The 20,843-nt window shown below is 41.5% G+C and overlaps 1 protein-coding gene across 2 annotated transcripts in view; it reads right to left on the bottom strand.

Annotated features, from left to right (window-relative positions):
* Positions 1–3,213: 3,213 nt before the first annotated feature.
* The window catches only part of LOC127581626 (keratinocyte-associated protein 3-like), a 35,228-nt gene continuing 17,598 nt past the window's right edge, over positions 3,214–20,843 (bottom strand). Inside the window, exons 3-6 of one of the 2 annotated variants that reach the window (XM_052036156.1) lie at positions 14,563–14,622; positions 13,777–13,968; positions 9,870–9,995; positions 3,214–5,061 (exon numbers count right to left, since the gene is read on the bottom strand). In XM_052036156.1, the coding sequence (XP_051892116.1) occupies positions 4,975–5,061; positions 9,870–9,995; positions 13,777–13,968; positions 14,563–14,622 (465 nt within the window). In that variant the 3' untranslated portion in view covers positions 3,214–4,974. The remainder of the gene's footprint in view (positions 5,062–9,869; positions 9,996–13,776; positions 13,969–14,562; positions 14,623–20,843) is intronic. The other variant, XM_052036157.1, reaches the window with a different exon arrangement.

Genomic DNA, 20,843 nt, shown 5'->3' with positions numbered 1-20,843 from the left:
AGCACCCGGAGGAAACCCACCAGCGTTACACTAACCACTACACTACTGTGCTGGCCTAATGGCTCTGTGACCAGGCCACTGACTGTAGAATACCCAATTCCCCTAAGCCTCTGTCACCTGTAAGGCAGATTAGGAATATAATGAAATATTCAGCATTTGTCTGGAATGAGAGGAGCTGCATAAAAACTTAAAAAAACAAAACAAGAACATCTGGAGCAAAGTGGTCTGCTTTACATATAACTTATCCACAACCTGACATTCACCCACCCACCACCAGCGGCGTGCCTATGGTGTGGTCTATACTATAGAATGCATTCACCAGCACATCTCCAAGTCGTCCCAATAAGTCTGCCCAAATTCACTTTCTCTGCCATCTGCAAGGTCATGAGCAGAAGTTTCCTTTGAACATCTTCCCTCTACTGACAGATACATCACTACTCTTTCATTGGTGTCTGATCAAAACATTGGAATTTCCTACCCATACCATCTGAACAGGAATGAGCAAAAATCACATTCTGTAAATAAATTATAAGTAGTACAGCAGAGCAAAATATTACTGGTGCACATACAAGGTGGAAAATCTGAGGACAATGATGGCAAATCATAATGAATCAGACAAATCTAAATGTCAACCTTAAAGGAATTAGAAATTCAGCCGACAATAATGAAAAGACATAATGGCAGTAAACTAATAGTCTTTGGGGAAGTACTACAAGCATCAGATTGCTCATTGCAGTTATTTCACTATGCATCATGATATTGCAGCACTGCAGTGTGTGATTTCCCCTGTGGGTTATGGCACTCTGTGAATGTTCTACGTTCTGTGTTCTGTGGAAATGATTCAAGGGCAGTGATTTTACTGTAAGTTTAAAAAATTGACAGACACTTTTTTTTTGTTAAACTGCACTCTAGTATGGTCCATTGGTTCTTTGGAGCTATTTATGTGTGGTGAGGTCTTGGTAATATGCTTCAATTAGCTTGCATAGATTTCACCATACATTAATCAGATTGTGGCTCTTGGAAAGCAAACACAATATTCCTGGGGTACAATGGCATTAGTTTAGGGTTTACATTTCATAATTCCAGAACAGGATATGGAACAAGTCATGTCATTGCATGATTTCCCCAGGGCCTTGTGATCTTACAATAAGTTTCACTTAGGAGAAACAATTCTGTTACAATGAAATGGCTGTCACTTGTTTAACAGAACATGTCATTGTGCTGCAGGAATCCTCTGGGTACAATACAGTGCAAGGGATGTTTTCCTGCAGTCAAATTGGTTCAAATAAAAAGTACTTCACTTTCAAAATTTACTTTGATGGAACTTCTAGACCAGTTTCTTGCTAAATATCCTATTGTTTAACACCCTGGTTATGTGCTTGACTCAATAGTTTCATTAGAAAACCAAAAGTGTATTTTGCGTGTCTCCCATGGTTCGCAACTTGGTTTCGTATCCTCCATGCAATCGGCAAGCTGAGTCTGGAGGCTTCCAGATGTGCACAGTGGTATTTAACAGCTGGATGCCACATCACTTGTGCTTTTGTGACCCATGGATGGCGTGGACCTCTCACTCAGACCTGCACTCTATAAGGTCAGCTTCAGTAACATATAGTGGGTCCTCCCTGTGTAGGTTAACCGTTGCTCTTTTAAGTTATAACTTGCCCAATGTTGCACCTCTCCCTATTGTCCCTGATCTCCCCTCATCACCTTGCCCACCTCTAGTTGTGATCCCAATTTTCTCCCACTCTGATGCCCCAATCCAATGTTCCCAACTCCCTCATAATGACACCTAGATCCTGCCACACTGTTGCCAGATCTCTCTCCTTAGCAGCTCCCATACACCTGACCCAGATCCATGACCTATCTGATTTCACCCCACCCTTTGCAAATGAAAGGTCTTAGAACTCATTAAAGCTGCAAGATCTGTTCCATTGTTCCCAACATTGTGAGCCTGGCACCCAATAGAGTTTTCAGTGATGGGCACTTGCACAATACACTGGTTGGCTGACTATGCATTTGTTTGAAGGGGAATTATTTCTAGGCCATAGGCAGATCAACAGTGAAAGGGCATGGATTTAAGGTGACTGTCAATGAGTTGTTATAATCTGCTATGTGCAGCTTGAAGGAGTATTCAGGAAGTTTAATTGTGACTTTAAAAAGAGAATTGATAAGTAACAAGAGAAATTTAAAAAGAGTGGGACTATTTTAAGATAGCTAGCACAGACACAATGAACCCAATGGTCTCTTTTGGAGTTTATTTTAATCAGGATTCATTTTCTTTAAATTATTTCAAGTGAGTTTTGTCATCTTGAAATTAAAGTTGCTGATTCTGAGGAACAGAATATTTTTAGTGTCGGATCAATATGGATTCTACATATTAGGTGCAGAGCGACAATGTCCTTATTGTGCCCCAACTCAGATCCTAAACTCAGCTGCATCAGTGCAACATTTCCACGTCCCTTTACTGTCTGTTCACGGATTGAGATTCCAAACTAGTCTTTCTCTGGCTTCATTCCTAGGGCAAAGCAGCAAAATAAAACCGAACCAAAAACACCACATACGCAAATATGGAAGATTCAGATCTGCAGTGGGTTTGTATCACTGAATTTCCAGAGACTTTTATAATACAGTATTTAATTTAAACAAAGAGTAGTGCTTGTTCCATTTTTCTGACATCTGTCCTTTTAATTATCTATGCCCTGTTTTTGGAGCAATAGTTAAAGGACATACAGCTCAAATGGAGACTGGTGAACTAGCACAGCTCTGGTGCATAATTTCCCTAGAGTGCCATGGAACTATTTCTGTGATTTTTTTTTCAGGTGAAGGAATAACTCAATTACTGAGGTTCCCCTACTTGATGTTGGACCAACATGGCCCCGTGAGTGATTTCCCCTGGGCTTGCCATCAGTGATGAATGCACTAAAACTAGTAATGGTTTGCCATTGGAATTGCAGACACAAAATAAGTAAGGATTATACCAGCAACTTAAATTAACCTCTCAATATTTTTAAAGTTGTCAAATATTATACTCATGTGCAATCAAAATCCAGATCATGAATCACACTGGTGTCCTTAGTCAACATTTGTGCATGTTTGCCATTTCAATAGAAGTTGAAATTCCCAATAATGTACAAGTCACATAGCTGTACCATGTTGAGAGAATGTAAAAATTATTCTTGATCCCAAAATTTAAAACACTGACTGCATAAATTATTAAGGGAGCAGTGGAGGGAGCTGACTTTCCAGTGAGATGATCTGACCGTCAAGTGTAGTGAGGTGACCATTCAGTGGAGCAAGCTGACTGGATGGTCAGCTCACAACAATTCTGAACCTCCTCACCTATAGAGTACCTCCAATGGATGGACTGCAGCCGTTTGTGGGAGCTCTGCACAAGGACAACTGGTGACTGGCAGTAAATATTGGCCTTTGTCAGCAAGGATCAAATCTAATAAAATAATTCTTTCCAGCTGAGCAAATAATCTCTGATAATTTTCCTCCCTATTACATGGAGATCTTCTGTAAAGTTACTAGCAAGACTTAATATATAAAAAAAATTAAATTACAAATAATATACATATTACATCAATGTGCAAAAAATGCAGAAAGCAACTAAAAGTTAAAGGTTGGAAATATTTGCTGTTGCATTTATTCAGATAAATTTAATAAAATCAACTCTGTTATAAATCATTTTTAAAATCCAAATATTGCAAAATTCCTGAATCTGCATCTGAAAGTAAAGTCAATAGTACAAACGTTTATATAAAAAAAATAATTACTGAGACTGGGCAGACACATTAGCCCTTTTCACCCCCAATAGGAACTTCAATAAACTTTAATACATTAACATATTTATATCCAAATTCTGTTTCACCTATTAGCCTTTCAGGCTGCTGAATCATTAACATTGCCCTGAACAGCAAATCCTAAGAAGATGTGGGTATTAGTTTTACTTTGGTATTGGTTTCTCTGCTTCCATTCGTTGAAGCATTTAGAACCAAGACCAGTTCCTATTGACGGTGGGCACTTCAATACTCTCCATTTCCAAAAGAAGTGCTTCTCAGAATAAGTTCTCCCTTCAGAGAGAAATTGGTTAAATGAGACTTTACATCCATGAAATTATTAGTAAAGACTGGGATGGTCAGCATTTTATCATAAAAAAGCAAAAAAAAAATCATAAGATGTAGTTTAGCAAACAATTTAAAAAAAACATTTGATGAATTTAATGTGACCAATTTAGTTTCCACTTTTGCTCATGAACATCATGTTGTTTAAATGTGAAGTCACCAGCATATTCTTTACCATTGAGAATGGTTACTGAGCCTTTTAGCCGGTCATTATACAAAACAGTAATTTGCTTGGTAACATTGCACATCAACCTTGTGTTCAGTATTTCCTTGGCGTGAGACCCAATGTATTGATTGTAAGCTCTACTGTGGTTAAATTCATCCCTGTAAAACTTTACAATCTGTTGGGCTCTGTAAGGTGTATATCCTGGATATTAGAACAATACAGAATGGAAGGAGATCACTCAGTCCATCATTCCTGTGCTGGCTCTTTGAAAGAGCTATTCGATAACATCCCTCTGACCTGCTCATTCCCCATAACACTGCAAATTGTTTTCAAGGATGTGTCCAACTGCATTTTAAGTTATTACTGAATATATATCCTCCAGCTTTTCAGCCAGGGCCTCTAAGATTGGAACAACTTGCTACATCAAAGTGAATAATCTTTCATGAATACATAGTTTAAATGACATGAAACCTAAAATGTGATCCAAAAATACTTGACAGTGTTCCAGTGAAATCTTTGCAATGGTTTTTTGATTGTTTAGAGTCTACACAAAAAAAAAGTCCAGTCTTCATCACAGAAAGCATCAGTGCCTGAAAATCCCCGCCTTCCTGTAATTGCCTTTTATTTCAAGACTGTGCACTTTTCTTTCCACAGCTGTTTATTAGTCACTAAGGTAGACTGTAGTCACACCCAGAACTTCACTACAGTGCCTTCCAAAAGTTCATCGTTTTCATCCACTTCTTGAATTTCCTCTAAAGGTTTTTGAATGACCTGTCAGGGACCAAGGAGACAAAGTGACGACAATGGTTCAGACACATCATGCAAGGGTGTAATTCAAGTGATATGTAGAACTGGGGATGAATACACTGCAGCAAGAGTTCATTACTCCTTCTTACATGAAAAGGGAGGAAATGCATCTGATGTTGCCAGTGTTTAAATACATAAGACAGTATCCATCACTGCCTGTACACATCTACATGAGATTAAATGTGGGGAAGTGTGTCCAACCAGTGGTTAATCCTCCAACATGCTTTTCGATGCTTGAAATCAAAGATGAAATTTCCCTAATTACTTATTAAAGCTGTTTCTTTAATACTTATCTAAGTAGAAATTGTGTAGACCACAAATAACATTTAAGATTTTATTTTGCTCAGAACTTCCTGTTGTATACCTCATATCTTAGGTGAAAGTTCATTTTCTTTATGACCAGTGACACACCTTTGTGAAGTTGCCTGGTGTAACTGCATAAATTAGCTTTGTTTGAACATTTCTGTCACTGCCCTTGTGATTCTGCCAGAGCCCGGAAACAAAGTAGGGAGTGCCACTCATGTTAAGAGTGAAAAGTGATGTACAGTATGAAGAGTCAGCTTCTTTACCATGCCTTGTGTCTGAATATGTTCTGCATCATTGAAAGTTACTTCAATCTTGTTTATATCTGCTGGTCTCCTTTGTTGTCACATAGCCTACAGTTTTATTTCAAATAAGAAGAAATTACCCTAAAATGCAGATTAGATTCACCAGCTCATAGTTATGGAAAAGCTAAACTTTGTTTTGATTTTGGTTTACCCTATTTAATTTAGACCTCCAAGTCAGTATAAATCCCTCTAGTCTCCCTGGGACACCAATAGCTTTACTGGTTGGAATTACTGTATATGTCTTGCAAAAGATTTCAGTTCTCAAATTAATGTAATGTCTGAAGTTATAATTCCAATCTATGAGCAGCAGTTAATATTGCATTGAAGTGCCTAGAATCAGTTTTCTTTCATATTTTAAAGACCTGGGGAAATTATTATCTTGCTTAAAAGGCAAAATTATAGTGAATATCAAATAGCTTTGAAAAGTGCCCATCTGAATTAGGGGAGGACTATCTCCAATGATGCCCAGCTTTTGTCCCTATAACACTGGGGTGTTAGTTACACTATGTCCATACTGAATCCACCTTTTGCCTTTGGTATCAGTCAAACTGGAGATGGAAGGTGACTTGCCTTCTAATGCACCATCATCACCAGCAACCTGAACGTCTTTCAGTTGAAGAGCGATACCAGGTAGCACACCACAATCTTTCAATGCACACCAGAACTGTCTGACTAGCTCAAGAACTGCCTGTGATAGAGGAAGGACAAATATGCAGACGAGGTCAAGCAAGTTCTCAAGTAAGTCAAGAATCCTGCTGACCACTGGACAAACACTGCTTACTGAAGGGTTTCGACCTCAAACAGACTGTTTGTGTCTCTCCATCGGCACTGTCTGACCCGCGGACTTCATCATATTGTGTATTGCTCCAGATTCTAGCACCTGCAGTCTCTTGTGTCTCCTTCCGCTCACAACCACCCTGTCTGACAAAGGAGAGTTAAGGCTAATGCAGTCACCACAGAGAACTCATGGAGAACCCAAGCTCAGGCTCACTGGTGAGCTAGGAGCCGCAGCTGCCTCAGACCCCATCTGACGGGTGGGCTTATGGTCACTGTGGAAAGGTTTGCCACTTGAACATTGGCCTCTTCTCCAAAGGCCACAGCTGAGCATCGTTGAATGACTGTCTCACTTTTTCCGAATTTGTTGCACTCTCCTTTATCTCTCAAGTTGCTGAGTTTGGCAGTAGGAATGAAAATTCTTCCAAAAATTTGATGCTGATTGTACAAAGAATGCATTTGATGTACAGGATGTTGAAGTAAGAACTTACACTACAAAACTGTTAGATGTGGCATATTTCGACTTTCAAAAGGCTTTTGGTAATCTCCTGCATAAGATGTTAGTGTGCAAAATTAAAGCAAATTGAGGATTTGGGACCAATATACTAGCATGGATTGAGAATTTGTTGACAGACAGGAAACAAAAAAGTGCCAGCATTAATGTACAAGGAGAGATTAGGTTGATTAGGTCCACGTTCACTGGAATCTTCTTCTGGGTGGTGGGTAGTGACTAGTGGGATGCCACAGGGATCAGTGCTTGAGCCCCAGCTGTTCACAATGTATATATCAATGATTAGAATGAGGGAACTAAATTAACATCTGTAAGTTTGCTGACAGCACAAAGTTTGGCGGTGGTGGGAGTGGAGGGATGTGAGGCGGGAGGAGAGTGACCACATGGGTTTCCTTCGGGTTCTCCAGTTTCCTCTCATGTCTCGAAGATGTTGGGTTAAGAAGCTCAACCCCATGTGGCACATAGCAGCCACTTGATGAGCACCCCATGCACAACCATTCCCTCACTCCACCACCGATGCACAGTAGCAGCAGTTTGTACCATCTACAGGATGCACTGCAACAATTCACCAAGGCTCCTCAGACAGCACCTTTCAAACCCACAACCTCTACCAGCTTGAAGGACAAGGGCAATAAAAGCATGGGAACACCACCACCTGGAAGTTGCCCTCCGAGCCCCACACCAGCCTGACTTGGAAATATATCGCTGTTCCTTCACCATCACTGGGTTGAAAATTCTGGAACTCTCTCCCTAACAGCATTGTGGGTCTACCCACACCTCAAAGACTGCAGCAGTTCAAGAAGGCAACTTACTACCACCTTCCCGAAGGCAACTTACTACCACCTTCCCAAAGGCAACTAAAGATGGGTAATTAAATGCTAAATCAGCCCTCAAAGCCCACATCCCTTGAATTAATATACGTAAAAGGCTACTGCAAATGACCACTGGTGTCGGTGGAGATGCAAAGAGGCTCAAGTGTGATTAGAACTAGTCGGATGAGTGGGCAAATGCACGGCGGATTCAGTTTAATGTAGATAAGTATGAGGTTAAAAACCAACTGCTGGGTCAGGCAGCATTTGTGGAGGGAGAGTAATGGCCCCCAATTTGGGTCAAAGCTTTGCATCGGGACTGAGAGTGTGGAGGGGAGCTAGCCAATATAAGGAGTGGAGAAGGAGAGGGGAGGCAAGGGCTGGCAGGTGATAGGTGGAACCAGTTGGAGGCAGCAGATGGAGCCAGGTGGGGAGAGTGGAGGTAGAAGTGGAGGCTGGAAGGTGACGTGAAGACACAAGAGGCTGCAGATGCTGGAATCTGATGAGTGGAACCAGATAAGGGAGGATGATGGGGAAAGGGAACTGGCTGGGGGAGGGAATAGGAGACCCAGTAGGTTAAGTGTACGGGTGATGGACAGATGGAACCAAGTTGGGGTGGAGAATGAATTCTGGGTGGCAGGGGGTTGGGGTGGTGTTTGGAAAAAGCAGGGGTGGGGGGAAATGGGCTGGGGTGAGAACCTGGGTGGATAAGAAAGAAAGAGGAAGGGACGCAGGAGGTGCGGGTTACCTGAAGTTGGAAAATTCAATGTCCATTCAATGCCCACCCAAGTGGAATGTGAGGTGTTGTCCTTCTAGTTTGCGTTTGGTCTCACCCTGGCAGTGCAGAAGGCCGAGGGCAGATGCGTCGGTGTGGGAATGGGAAGCGGAGTTGAAGTGGCTTACAACCAGGAGCTCAAGATGGCCACTGCGGACAGAGTGCAGGTGTTCCGCAAAACAGTCCCATAGTCTATGCTTGGCATTGCCGATCTAAAGGAGGCCACATCAAGAGCACCGAATGCAGTAAACAAGGTTGGAGGTGTATGTGAATCTTTGTCTGACCTGGAAGGGCTGTTTAGGTTATCCACTCTGGTTCCAAAAACAAGGTCATTATTATCTAAATAGTGATAGATTTGGAAAATGGAAGGATTAACAACCAGGGGACCTACACCTGCTCTGATGTTCTTTGTTTTCATGTTTCAAACACTCACAGGTAGGGTTGATTACCCAAGACAGTTTGGTAATTTATGGTATGGTTATACTTAAGCTTGGGAATGGCAAGTTGTCGAATACAACTAATAGTTGCCACTGCCTATTGTTAAACCTTGACCCTGAATGTAGCAATCTTTATTTGGAGTAAAATTTATTTTTTGATGTTACGGCTTTTGTTTTCATTATGGAATCATGGGTTTGTTCTGAGTAAACTATGTAGGCTGGTAGTCATTTGGATAACCATACAATCACACTTGGTTACAATCAGTTAAAGCTGATTCTTTCACGACACACTGGTGAAACTGCATCCCTGGTAGCAAGGGAACTTGGAAGCAGTTTGTTTCCCCTTCCCATTGGATTAAAAGCCATACTTATTAATAGCCATGTTAATAAATGTTTAAATGTTATTTATTTGGTCATATTTAATTGTAGACTTTTTATCTAATATTCCAGAGCTATGTTCAGAGTCCTTTTCATAAGGGTGTTTGGTTAACTGTTACCATGGTGCTAAAAGTAGGACATCTTGTATATTTAAAAAAAATTAGATGCAAAGTAAGTATGCGCAGCACAAAGTGAAGGTCTGTGCTGTCTCATCTATTATTTAGAATTAATTTAACACCAAAAGACTGTCTATTAACTCTCTTCCAGATGGCGATGATCTATGTTGGTGAGACATTCATTCGTTCCTTAAATTTAAAAGAAAAACTACTTAAGAAACGCAAATCCTTTAACAACCACCAAATTATTAATATCATAAAAATCAGAATGGAGATATTTGATTTGCTAGGCATTTAATTGTCTGGTGGTGTTTATCAAATCACATGGGACTCATTCCCTGTAAGGTTGATTTCCTTCTCCTACCTGTTTACGTCGCTGCTGCTTTTTGCCTCTTAAGGAGTTCATTGACATAAAAAAACATCTAATAGATAGGAAAGCCTCCAGACCAGTCAGTATCAGACATGGAATCCACATTGCAAGTGTGGTATCCTAGGAGACAAAGTATTAGATTATATAGTCATCCCCTTGGTCACCAAGGTTAACACTTCAGTCATGTTGCAGATGGAAAGTAAGATATTGAGAGGTTGCAGTTAAGATTGACTGTTTAATATCCTACTTACACTCCTTATGAGTTTCTTTCCTCCTGAGGGCACTCCAACATTTGTCTTCACGTACAACAGACAGAGTGATTGAAACATAGAGCATAGAACAGTACAGCACAGGACAGGCCATTCGGCCCACAATGTTGTGCCAATCTTGACCAGGGATGCTGGATGGATATTTTTGTTCTCCTATCTGTCCAATGCCTGGAGGATAAGAGTAGGACACTTCTTTGCCGAGCCCAGTCTGTGGATGTATCATCAACTGAATTCTGATACTCAGCCAAGTGTGGAGATGGCAGGATGTGTGAAAGTGGTAGATTTTAAGGAAAGGAGTAGGGAGTGGAGAAGGAGGGCAGAATTCCAGTTTAGTGCCTGGATCACTGATGGCATAGACTCAAATCAGCAGGGAGTCAGAAGGTGCTAATTAGGAACATGAATTCAAGCTGGATTTACTCGTTGTTGTTATGAGCCATGAAAGACTCCCAGCTCTTGATCTGTAGCCTTGCAGACTACAGCTCTTCAAGTACTTGCCCAACTATTTTTTTAACAAAGGTAAAGTTCCTGCCTCCATCACCCTTTCAGGCAGTGAGTTACAGCACCGCTCCCCCCCCCCCCAACTCATCCAAAGAAATAATTTCTTCTCAACTCTCCCCTAGTCCTTATACCAATTAACATGGATCCTTGCCTGCTATTACTGACCTCTCCACCAAAGGAAACAGATTCTCTTAGTCTATCCTATCCTCAACTAATTCTATGCACCTTAATGAAACCTCCCTTCAGTCACTTTTGTTTCAAAGAAAACAACCCCTGCCTTGTCAGTTTCTCCTTATAACTGTAAGTCTCCAGCCTCTCAACATGCTTGTAAATCTCTGCACCTTGTGTTATCACATCCTTCCACGGTGTGGGGATCAGAACTGTACACAATACTCCTGCTGTGCCCCATTAATATTCTACAGTTCTAGCATGCCCTCCTTGTTCTTTTATTGCGTGTTCAAGCCAATGAAGGCAAGTTTCCTGGATGAATCCTTAAGCACCTTATTCTACCAGTCCTGCTCAGAGGTTTGTGGACATGCCCTTCAAGATCACTCTTCCTATGTACACATAGTGTACAACAGTTCAATGAGTGTTCCCTTGGCTGTTTTGCCAATCTTTCCAGACTGAACTCCATTTGCAATTTTTCTGTCTACCGAACCATTCCATTGATGTTTTCCTGTGACCTAGAACTTGCTTCCTTACTGTCAACCATGTTGCCAATCTTGGTGTCAGTGGCAAAATTCTCAATTGGGGTCCCTACATTTAAATCCAAAGCATTTATACATAGCTTGTAAAGCAAGAGGCCCAGTAGTGAGCCCTGTGTACAGCCCTCCCTCCCTCGTTGGTACCACTGGGTAGAGTTAGCTCAGTTCGGCAGGGAAAATGGAACATCACAGCAGTTTCAAAAGGGCAAAATTGGATGTGGAAGATGAGGGTTTAGTAAGAAAAAAGTCTGAAAGGCAGAGTACAGAAAGACAGAAAGACAAAACAGTTTTTTGGCAGCGCTTGTTTGTGTATAATGCAAAGAGCCTGGAGCATAAAGGCATGGAGAGCAATGTGGGAATATGATAAATGGACACAAGAATTTTGTACAGGTGAGGTCAAACCAGGCATTGCACTCTGACACCACTGTGCATGCCTACTACCTCCATGCATCTGGATCTTTTACAGACAGAACACACATAGTGAATTTGCAGAACGGTGATATGCAGAAAGATAAAATTCAGTCAAGTGCAGCACAACAGCTTTGCATAATGTGAGGGAACTTCTCTGCAAATTGAACAGGCTGTCTTATCAAGTGCTTGAAATGGGAACCACCGGAGATTCAAGAAAACTGCAGCAGAGATGACAATTTGACAAAGACATATAAATATATCATTGTTATTGACAAAACAGCCTGTGCTAATAAAAAATCTTATTATAAATTAATCATCCTCAGTGAGACAAACACAACAAAAGCCTTGTGAGAATAGCTATAAAAGTGATTTGTTGATAACAATGGTTTGTGCAGTGGTTTTCCAGATTTGGAAATTATGGATCACAGCAGCTTTCAAGCAGATGTACAACAATTTGGAATTGAATGACTAAAATGTTAATGAGTGGTTTTCAATTGCTGCTGGGTTTTTAGTTGGTGTGCACCTGTGTGTGTTTCACATTATGCCCTTTTTTTAGCCTATTGGTAGGACTGAGATTGATGCTGGTGACTAATATTGTTATGGTGACTAATATTGTTATGGTTCCAAGGATATCACCTCATCCACGTTCTGTTCTAATTGAGAATTAGAAACAATGGGCTGTTTGATAGGAGACCATTATCAATGAGCACAATACAAATCTTTACCTGTACCATGGCAGATATTTCCTTCTCTAGTTGCAAACCAGTAAACAATTTTAAAGTATTTATATGGTCTGGCAAGGGGACTTTATTTCCCATAATTCCCTTTGAATGAGAATTAATCATGGATTTACTGAACTGGTGTTTGCTGACTGTACATTTTAGTTAGTTTAAACTGATAATACTCAGGCTGCAGCTCTTTACCCATATGTGGCTCTTCAAGATGTCTAATTTCTGGATTAGAATATGAAATTTTACGATGCCAACCTAATGTATGGTAATTATACTACATTTCCCATTGTGCTCTACTAACAGTAGGATGCCAGTTAAAAACTAATTAGACTTCTTTTGAACTATCACATGCATTTGTCTTGTGGACATTAATGTACCATACTGTAAACACAAAACTAAATATGGCAAAAGCAGCAAACTAAAGTACGAAGATGAATGTGGATCTTTTAACGAGGGGTGGGAACACTTTACCTGCCTAGTAGTGAAGGTAAAGGCGGCTGGTTAATGTGCAACAAATTGACTGTCCTATTTAAAAAAAAATCAATGATTAGAAGCAACAGGCAAAATTGACTTGCTCTCCAACACCCGGTGTACTTTTGAATTGACATCTCAAACAGATCCTAACTTCGCAGAATTTGTGTCTCAAGGGGAGAGCCATAAATTAAACTGAGAGCCAGGCAGATAAATGCATGCAATAAATGTTAGTCAAATGTAGCTTTTATTGCACTGAAATTTTGGTGAACATTTTAAAGAATTCGATGTTATATATTTACAATGATTGTGTGTCTCCGTTAAGAGGGGTGGTGAGCAGGACAAACAGTAGTCATGTTGTTCTTTTGGTTAATGATGATTGTGAATGTGGCTCTGGAATCTCATAACTGAGTACTGCTGATTTAAAGCAATAAATGACCCATGTGATGCAGTCAAATGCTGCTACATAATGTGGAGTAAATATTAATGCAGTAACAATATAATTGTGTTTCCACAGAGCTTAGTGTTGGCACATTAGTTTAATTGGTTAGGAGATACAATCTGTTCTTAGCTTGAATTTAGCTACTTCAAATTATCTGTTCATTTGATTTGAGATTGCTAACAGCCCACCTGAGATTAGTGAATTTAAAGCCCAAACAGTTCCTGTTGCAGTTTTATTTCCTCCTTATATTTTGTGCAAATGTGTTTTAAATTACTGAGGTAAACTGTAAATGGGTTCAACTCACAATGAAGTTTAACTACACATTGATTGGTAAACACAGAGTAAGCATACTTAGTACGTGTAAGCTTAACTTACAAAAATCCTTGTTGGGTCAAACGGACATTCATTTGTTACTTGTACAACGTCCTTAGTGGAACTGAGATGACAGACTGCAAGTAACGTTCGTCCACCATTTGCAATGGTCACCACCACAGAGGCACCCAAACCCAGCACGCAGGCTATGGCGATGAGTGAATTGAACATACTACTTGTAAACACAATGTACTGCTGCATAATTAAACAAGACAAAAATAAACATTATTGTACTGACATATGAGAACAGCAATCCTGAGTAACCCTTGTCTTTGTTTACATCTGTAAGGAACATAGAACACTACAGCACAATACAGGCCCTTCGGCCCACAATGTTGTGCCGACATTTTATCCTGCTCTAAGATCTATCTAACCCTTCCCTCCCACAGAGCCCCCATTTCTCTATCATTCATGCTATCTAATCACCAGGAGTGATTAGATGGCATTCAGATTTACATCCTACTTTGCATTGTGTGCACTCATGACTCTAGTCCACGGTGTCTCATATTCCACGCCCCTTTCATTCCAATTTACTCATAGTGGCAGAGCCTTTAGTCAGTACACCCCCTTGTTCTGGAATTCTCCTTCAGCAACTTTCCCTCTTTAAGAATACACCCTAAAACCTTCATCAACCATCATTTGGCCAGCTCCCCTAACTACCTAAGTTTTCTCAAAGTCCAAATTTCCCTTGAAAAGAGCAATTCTGTTTTATTAGAGACACCAATCTTTGTATGAAAAATAATAGTGGCATAAAAAGAGACAAACACATAAATAATGCATTCTTCTCACCAGGATTATTTGAGGCATGTTCCCAGATAACACAATCACTGCAATTCCAGTACAAATTGTCTGAAAAAGAGATTTACAAGTGAAATTACAATCTTCACTAGTGCTTTAGAAACTTGATGAGGAAGAATTAAAACAAGTTGATGAACTACAGAAAGAACCATTTGCAATGGGAACAACAGTTGTGCATACAATCAGATGGCAATGCAGATTGTCACATTTGATCCACATCCTAGAGTTTTAACTCTGTTGTTAATGGGTTCAGGGTGAAATTTCAAGTATTTTTATGTGAGATTCCTTCTGTGGTTGTTCGTGTCTCTGAATTTATATTGTAACTTTAACTTAAAAACAAAGGGTGTTGGGGTGGGGGGGGGGTGAAATAATAAATTTTATAAATCTCAAACCCAACTTCAAACCACAAATTTCCACTTGTAATGAATGGCACTGAGGGTGAAGAGTTGCTTTGGTTCCAGGAGACAGTTCAGTATTCAAGTAAGGCTGTCATTCTAATTAAACCTGACTTCTGGATTTAATCCCGGCTAACCAAGATTCTCAGGGTAGGGAAGTGTAGCAGCTGAAGGGAGGAGAGGACTGCTTCCTGGAAGGAATAAATCCTTCTGCAACAGAAAGAGCAGGAGTGGCATAGATAGGGTGAGTGCATACAGTCTTTATCTCAGGGTTGAGGAATCAAGAACTGGTGGACATGGGTTTAGGGTGAGAGGGGAGAGATTTAATAGGGACCTGAGAGGCAACTTTTTCACCCAGAAGATGATCCCTATATGGAATGAGCTGCCAGAGGAAGTGGTTGAGGTAGGTACATTGACAACATTTAAAAGACACTTTGACAGGTACATGGATCAGAAAGGTTTAGGGAGCTATGGGCCAAACATGGACAAATAGGACTAGCTTAGATGGGAACCTTGGTTGGCATGGACCACTTGGGCCAAAGGGCCTGTTTCCGTGCTCTATGACTCTTTCTTCTGGCCCACCAACTTCCCTGCTCTGCAACTGCATCTGCAACCCATTCCCACACGACCCTATCCCGGAATCTGACACACTCATCTTGGAGGATGAGGGGACTGAATCCTTGACTTCCTTACCGATTCCCAATGAGATCTCTACTGCCTCCACAGATTTCTCTCCTCTTGCCCTCCTTCCCCCAAACCCTGCACGTTGAGAACAGGAACACCCACATCATTTGTACACCTTCTCCCGGAACTGGTTTCCGGTCAGAAGCTTTTTATTACAGTCGTAGGACAAGGGGCAATATGAGGTCCTTATGGGGTAGAAGGAAGCCATCCAGGCCATTGACTCTACGCCTGCTCCCAGAGCAACCCTATCACTCCCATTCTCCACTTATTTCCCAATAACTTATTCTGTCTCTCATGCATCAGCTCCCCTCCATTTTTCCTCCTACCCACCTACTTGCACCAGGGGTACTTAGCAGTAGCCAATTAAACTACCACATCCACGTGCCTTTAGGATATAAGAGGAAACTGAAGTACCTGAGGAAACCCATATGTTCACAGGGAGAACATGCAAACTCCACACGCACAACACTGAAGGTCAGGATTGAACCTGGATCACTGGAGCTGTAGATGGCTCCAGTATTTGTTGTGCCACTATACTGCCCTTCTCTAGCTGCCCCAAGAAGGTCCTGAAGTCCCGCAGGTGAAGGTATTTCCATGGTGTTATTAGGTAGTTCCAGGATTTTGACCCAAGAATGATTAAAGGAATGCCAATAATTCCAAGTCAGGGTAGTGGGTGACTTGGAGGGGAACCTGCACATGATGGTGGTGCCCCACACATGGCATCCTTGCCCTTCCAGGTGGCAGAGCTTATGAATGCCATTGAAGAAGAAACGGTCAGAAATAAAAGACCCAAGGTGCGGAGGTAAAGCCCTCCCCTTGCTGGAACAAAAGGGCTTAACCAATCCTCTTCTCAATTAACACAGAAAAAGCTGGAAACACTCAGTAGGTCAGGCAACATCTGTGGAAAGAGAAACACAGTTTGATCTGAAATTTTAACTCCTTCTTTCTGCTAATGCATCCTGACCCACTGACTGACTGTTTCTAGGATTTTCCAGTTTTGTTTCAGATTTCCAACATCTGCAGTTTCTTTGATTTTTCTCTTCTGAATTAAAATGCCCTTAACTTGAGCGGAAGAAAGCTTTATGATTTGTTTTCATGTTACGCATAGATACTTCCTGTTGCACTTTTCTTTAATGAAGCTTACAGAAGCAACTGATGAAAATGTAAGAAGGAAACCAAACAAAGTCAAGGAAATTGGAGAAAGGAGCAGATACTGCAGTACTGCAAACCAAGTATGAATGCAGTTCACGGATTAACTTTATGTTTAAATTAAACAGCAGGAAATGGTTTCCACAAGAGACAGCAGATGCTGGAATCTGGAGCAAGAAACAATCTGCTGGAGGAACTCAGTGGGTCAGGCAATATCTGTGGGAGGAAAGGAATTGTTGATGTTTCGGGTCAAAATCCTGCATCGGGACTGAGTGGAGAGGCGAGATGGCCAGATAAAGAGAAAGAAATTGTTTAAACTGCCTCAGCCAAGGAGGTTTCCTTAGAAAATGCTTATGTTTAAAGGGCTACACAATGCTTTAAAAATTAATAGAATCATACAATGTGGAAACATGCTCTTTGGCCCAACAAGTCATTGCCGACAATCAAACACTCATTTACACTATGTTCCATTTTTCTCTCCCCACATTTTCATCAACTAACACCAGATTCTTCCAAACACCTACACACTAGAGGCAATCTGCAGTCACCAATTAACTTACCAACATGCCCAGCTTTGGGATGTGGGAGGAAACCCCCTCGGGCACAGGGAGAACATCCAAACTCCAGAGGCAGCACCTGAGGTCAGGATTGAGCACAGGTTGCTGGAGCTATGTGCCACTGTGCCGCATCATTGGTGGCAAAATTGGCTTGTTTGTGACCAGTGCTGCCAGAGTATTGGGGATGTGAATGACTCATGCTGGCAAGACAAAGTAATTTTGCATTTCACAAGCCTTCAGCTGCAGTGTCAGACCATCTAATGAGCAGCACTCTGCTTGCTGACTGCACACCCTCAGACCACATTGTTTTTTCCAGTGTGATCACAGGCTGTCTTCTGACAGAAGATTGGCTCCCACCTCATTGGCTTTAATCAAAGGCAGCCAGCTCTGCTCCTGAATGACCCTGATAATCAATGTCCCATCCCAAACTTACCGGGTGTCCCTTGGTTATAAATTCACAAGTTTATTTCTTTAAATTAATATTTTTGAGAAAGAAGGATCACTTTACACCTATATTACTTCCAATCCTGCCAGGATAAACATGTACTTAAACAAAGAGTGCTTCTATTGCTCTTAACACTCGTCCCTCCCCACCGATAACTCCCCAGCACTTATGCCTGCAACCACACCAAAGTGCCACACCTGTCCCTACACCTCCTCCCTCACCGCCATTCAGGGTCCCAGACAATCCTTCCAGGGAGGCAGCGCCTCACCTGCGAGTCGGAGGGAGTCACTTATTGCATCCAGTGCTCCTGGTGTGGCCTCCTGTACATCAGTGAGACCCGACGTAGATCAGGTGACCGCTTCGTCAAGCACCTTCGCTCTGTCTGCTGCAACAGCCAGGACCTCCTGGTGGCCACCCACTTCAATTCCACATCCCACTCCCATACAGACATGTCTATCCATGGCCTCCTCTACTGCCACATTAAGGCCAGACGCAGGTTGGAGGAACAACACCTCATATTCCTCCTTGGGAGTCTCCAACCTGATGGCCTCAACATTGATTTCTCGAACTTCCGGTAACCCCACCCCTTCTTTGTCTCCCCCCACTCCTTTGTCTTCCCTTATTCCTATGGCTCCCTTCCCCTGCCTTGATGACCTGCCCATCTCCTCTTCTCCCCTCCCCCATCCTTTATTCCATGGTCCACTGCCCTCTCCTACTGGATTCCTTCTTCTTCAGCCCTTTGCCTCTTCTACCTATCTCCTCTCAGCTTATTACATCTTCTCCCCTCCCCCACCCACCTACCTTCCCTCATCACCTGGACTTGCCTATCACCTGCCTGTGTGTGCTCTGGCTTCTGCCCTCTTCCTTTCCAGTCCTGATGAAGGGTCTTGGCCCGAAATGTCAACTGTTTATTTCTCTCCGTGGGTGCTGCCTGACCTGCTGAGTTCCTCCAGCACTTTTTGTGCATTGCTCCAGATTCCAGCACCTGCAGGATTTTTTGTGTCTACCTTCTACTAATTATACTGGGAGAAACATGTCTCATAAGAACTCATAGAGTAATTAAATGCGACTACATCAGCATCGTTAAACCATGTGTCTGGTCCTGCTCCTACTTGTATTCATATACCCATAAATTAAATCTCGAGGACAAAGGGGTTTAAAAAAAGAATCACCAACTCAGGAGGTAAGAGGAATGGTTTGTATTAATCCCAGCCATGTTTACTTGTTTTGTTCTGTGAAGGGTCAATTAAGTCAGAAGTCTAATCAGCCTTAATGTTTTAATTGCAGACCTTGGCTTTGATCAAAACACTTCCCAATAATTTTCTACTTCATCATTTCAGTGAATTGGTGCCTTTGCAAACTTTGCTTTCTGGACAGCTATGTGTAAAAGTGTGCAACAGTAATTTGTTATCATGCCAAAGGGAGCTGGTTGTCGTATCCATGCTTCCAACAGCTATGGTACAAATACTAAATCAATTTCCATAACAGCAGTATTGACTAAGTATCATGACTTCTGACAGCCACATAGAGAATAGAAGTTCCACTTTCTGTGAAACATGGTGCAAACTATCTTGTACAGTTTCAAGCTGCCACTTCATGTTATTTTTATTAGACCTGCTCTGTAATTTATAGTTTAAGCCACATGATAGCAATCTTCCTTAAAGCACCAACTTTAAATGGCAACTGAAATTGGAGCTCAGCTGAGGAACTCAAGCTTACAAACCTTAACAATTATGACTCCAAAAAAGCTTGAAGAACCATGTAGACACAAGAGAGTGCAGATGCTGGAATCTGGAGCAACAAGCAATCTGCTGGAGGAACTCTGGTTAGGCCGCATTTGGAGTATTGCATTCAATTCTGGTTGCCCCATTAAGGGAAGGATGTCGAGGCTTTGGAGGGGGTGCAGAAGAGATTTACCATGATGCTCTCTAGATTAAAGGGCATGTGTTCTAAGGAGAGGTTGAACAAACTTAGCTTGTTTTCTCTGGAGCAGTGGAGTCTGAGGGGAGACCAGATAGAAGTTTATAAGATTATGAGAGGCATGGATAGCATAGCCAGTATCTTTTCCCCAGTGTCAAAAGTCTTGTACAACAGGGCATGCATTTAAGTTCAAAGGAAATGTGTGGGGCAAGTTTTTTTTTTACACAGGGAGCGGTGGGTGCCTGAAATGCGCTGCCAGGGGTGGCGGTGGAGGCACATGCGATAGAGGTGTTTCAGAGGCTCTTATAATAGGCACATGAATATGCAGAGGATGGAGGGATGTGGACATTATGTAGGCAGAAGTTTAGTTTAGTTTAGTTAGGTGTTTTAATTACTAATTTAATTAGCTTGGCACAACATCATAGGCCAAAGGGCCTGTTCCTGTGCTGTACTGGTCAACGTTGAATGGGTTGAGCAACATCTGGGGGGGGGGGGGGAGGAATTGCCGATGTTTCAAGTCAAAACCCTGAATGATGCAGGGTTTCGACCCAAAACGTCGACAATTCCTGTCCCCCCACAGATGCTGCTCGACCTGATGAGTTCCTCCAGCTGACTGTCTGTTGCTCAAAGACTCATTGTGTTTAGTCCTGCTCCTACTTGTATTCGTATACCCAGAAGTAAATCTAACCAGCTTCAGGAAGGAAATCAGCCTTGTAAACATACCTGCTTACGCTCTCCAAGACCTGTCTATAAGCAAGTCAGAAACATCTGTTTTCTATCGCTACCCATTTTGTATTACTCTGCATACACTTCCTATAAATCTTTCATTTCATTCAATATTCGCCCCAACACTACCCATGATTAAACTAATGGAATATATACTGCATCCAGTTGTTAATGAATACTACAAAATGTTTTACTATTATTATTACCATCTTGAAAAATTCTTTAAAAATGTATGAGAACATTTGGGTAAAGTCAGATTTCCATAAGTTAGGTCTTCTGTAACCTGGGCTGCCTATAATATACTCTTGCTCACATGCCCATTAATTCCACTCTGATTCTCCAACCACCCAACTACACTATGGGTGAATTTACAAAAACCAATTAACCTATCAACCA

The sequence above is a fragment of the Pristis pectinata genome, chromosome 22 (genome assembly GCF_009764475.1).
Source record: "Pristis pectinata isolate sPriPec2 chromosome 22, sPriPec2.1.pri, whole genome shotgun sequence".
Classification (NCBI taxonomy): Eukaryota; Metazoa; Chordata; class Chondrichthyes; order Rhinopristiformes; family Pristidae; genus Pristis; species Pristis pectinata.
Note: the sequence above shows the minus strand (reverse complement) of the source record. Positions and strands in the feature narration are given on the sequence as shown.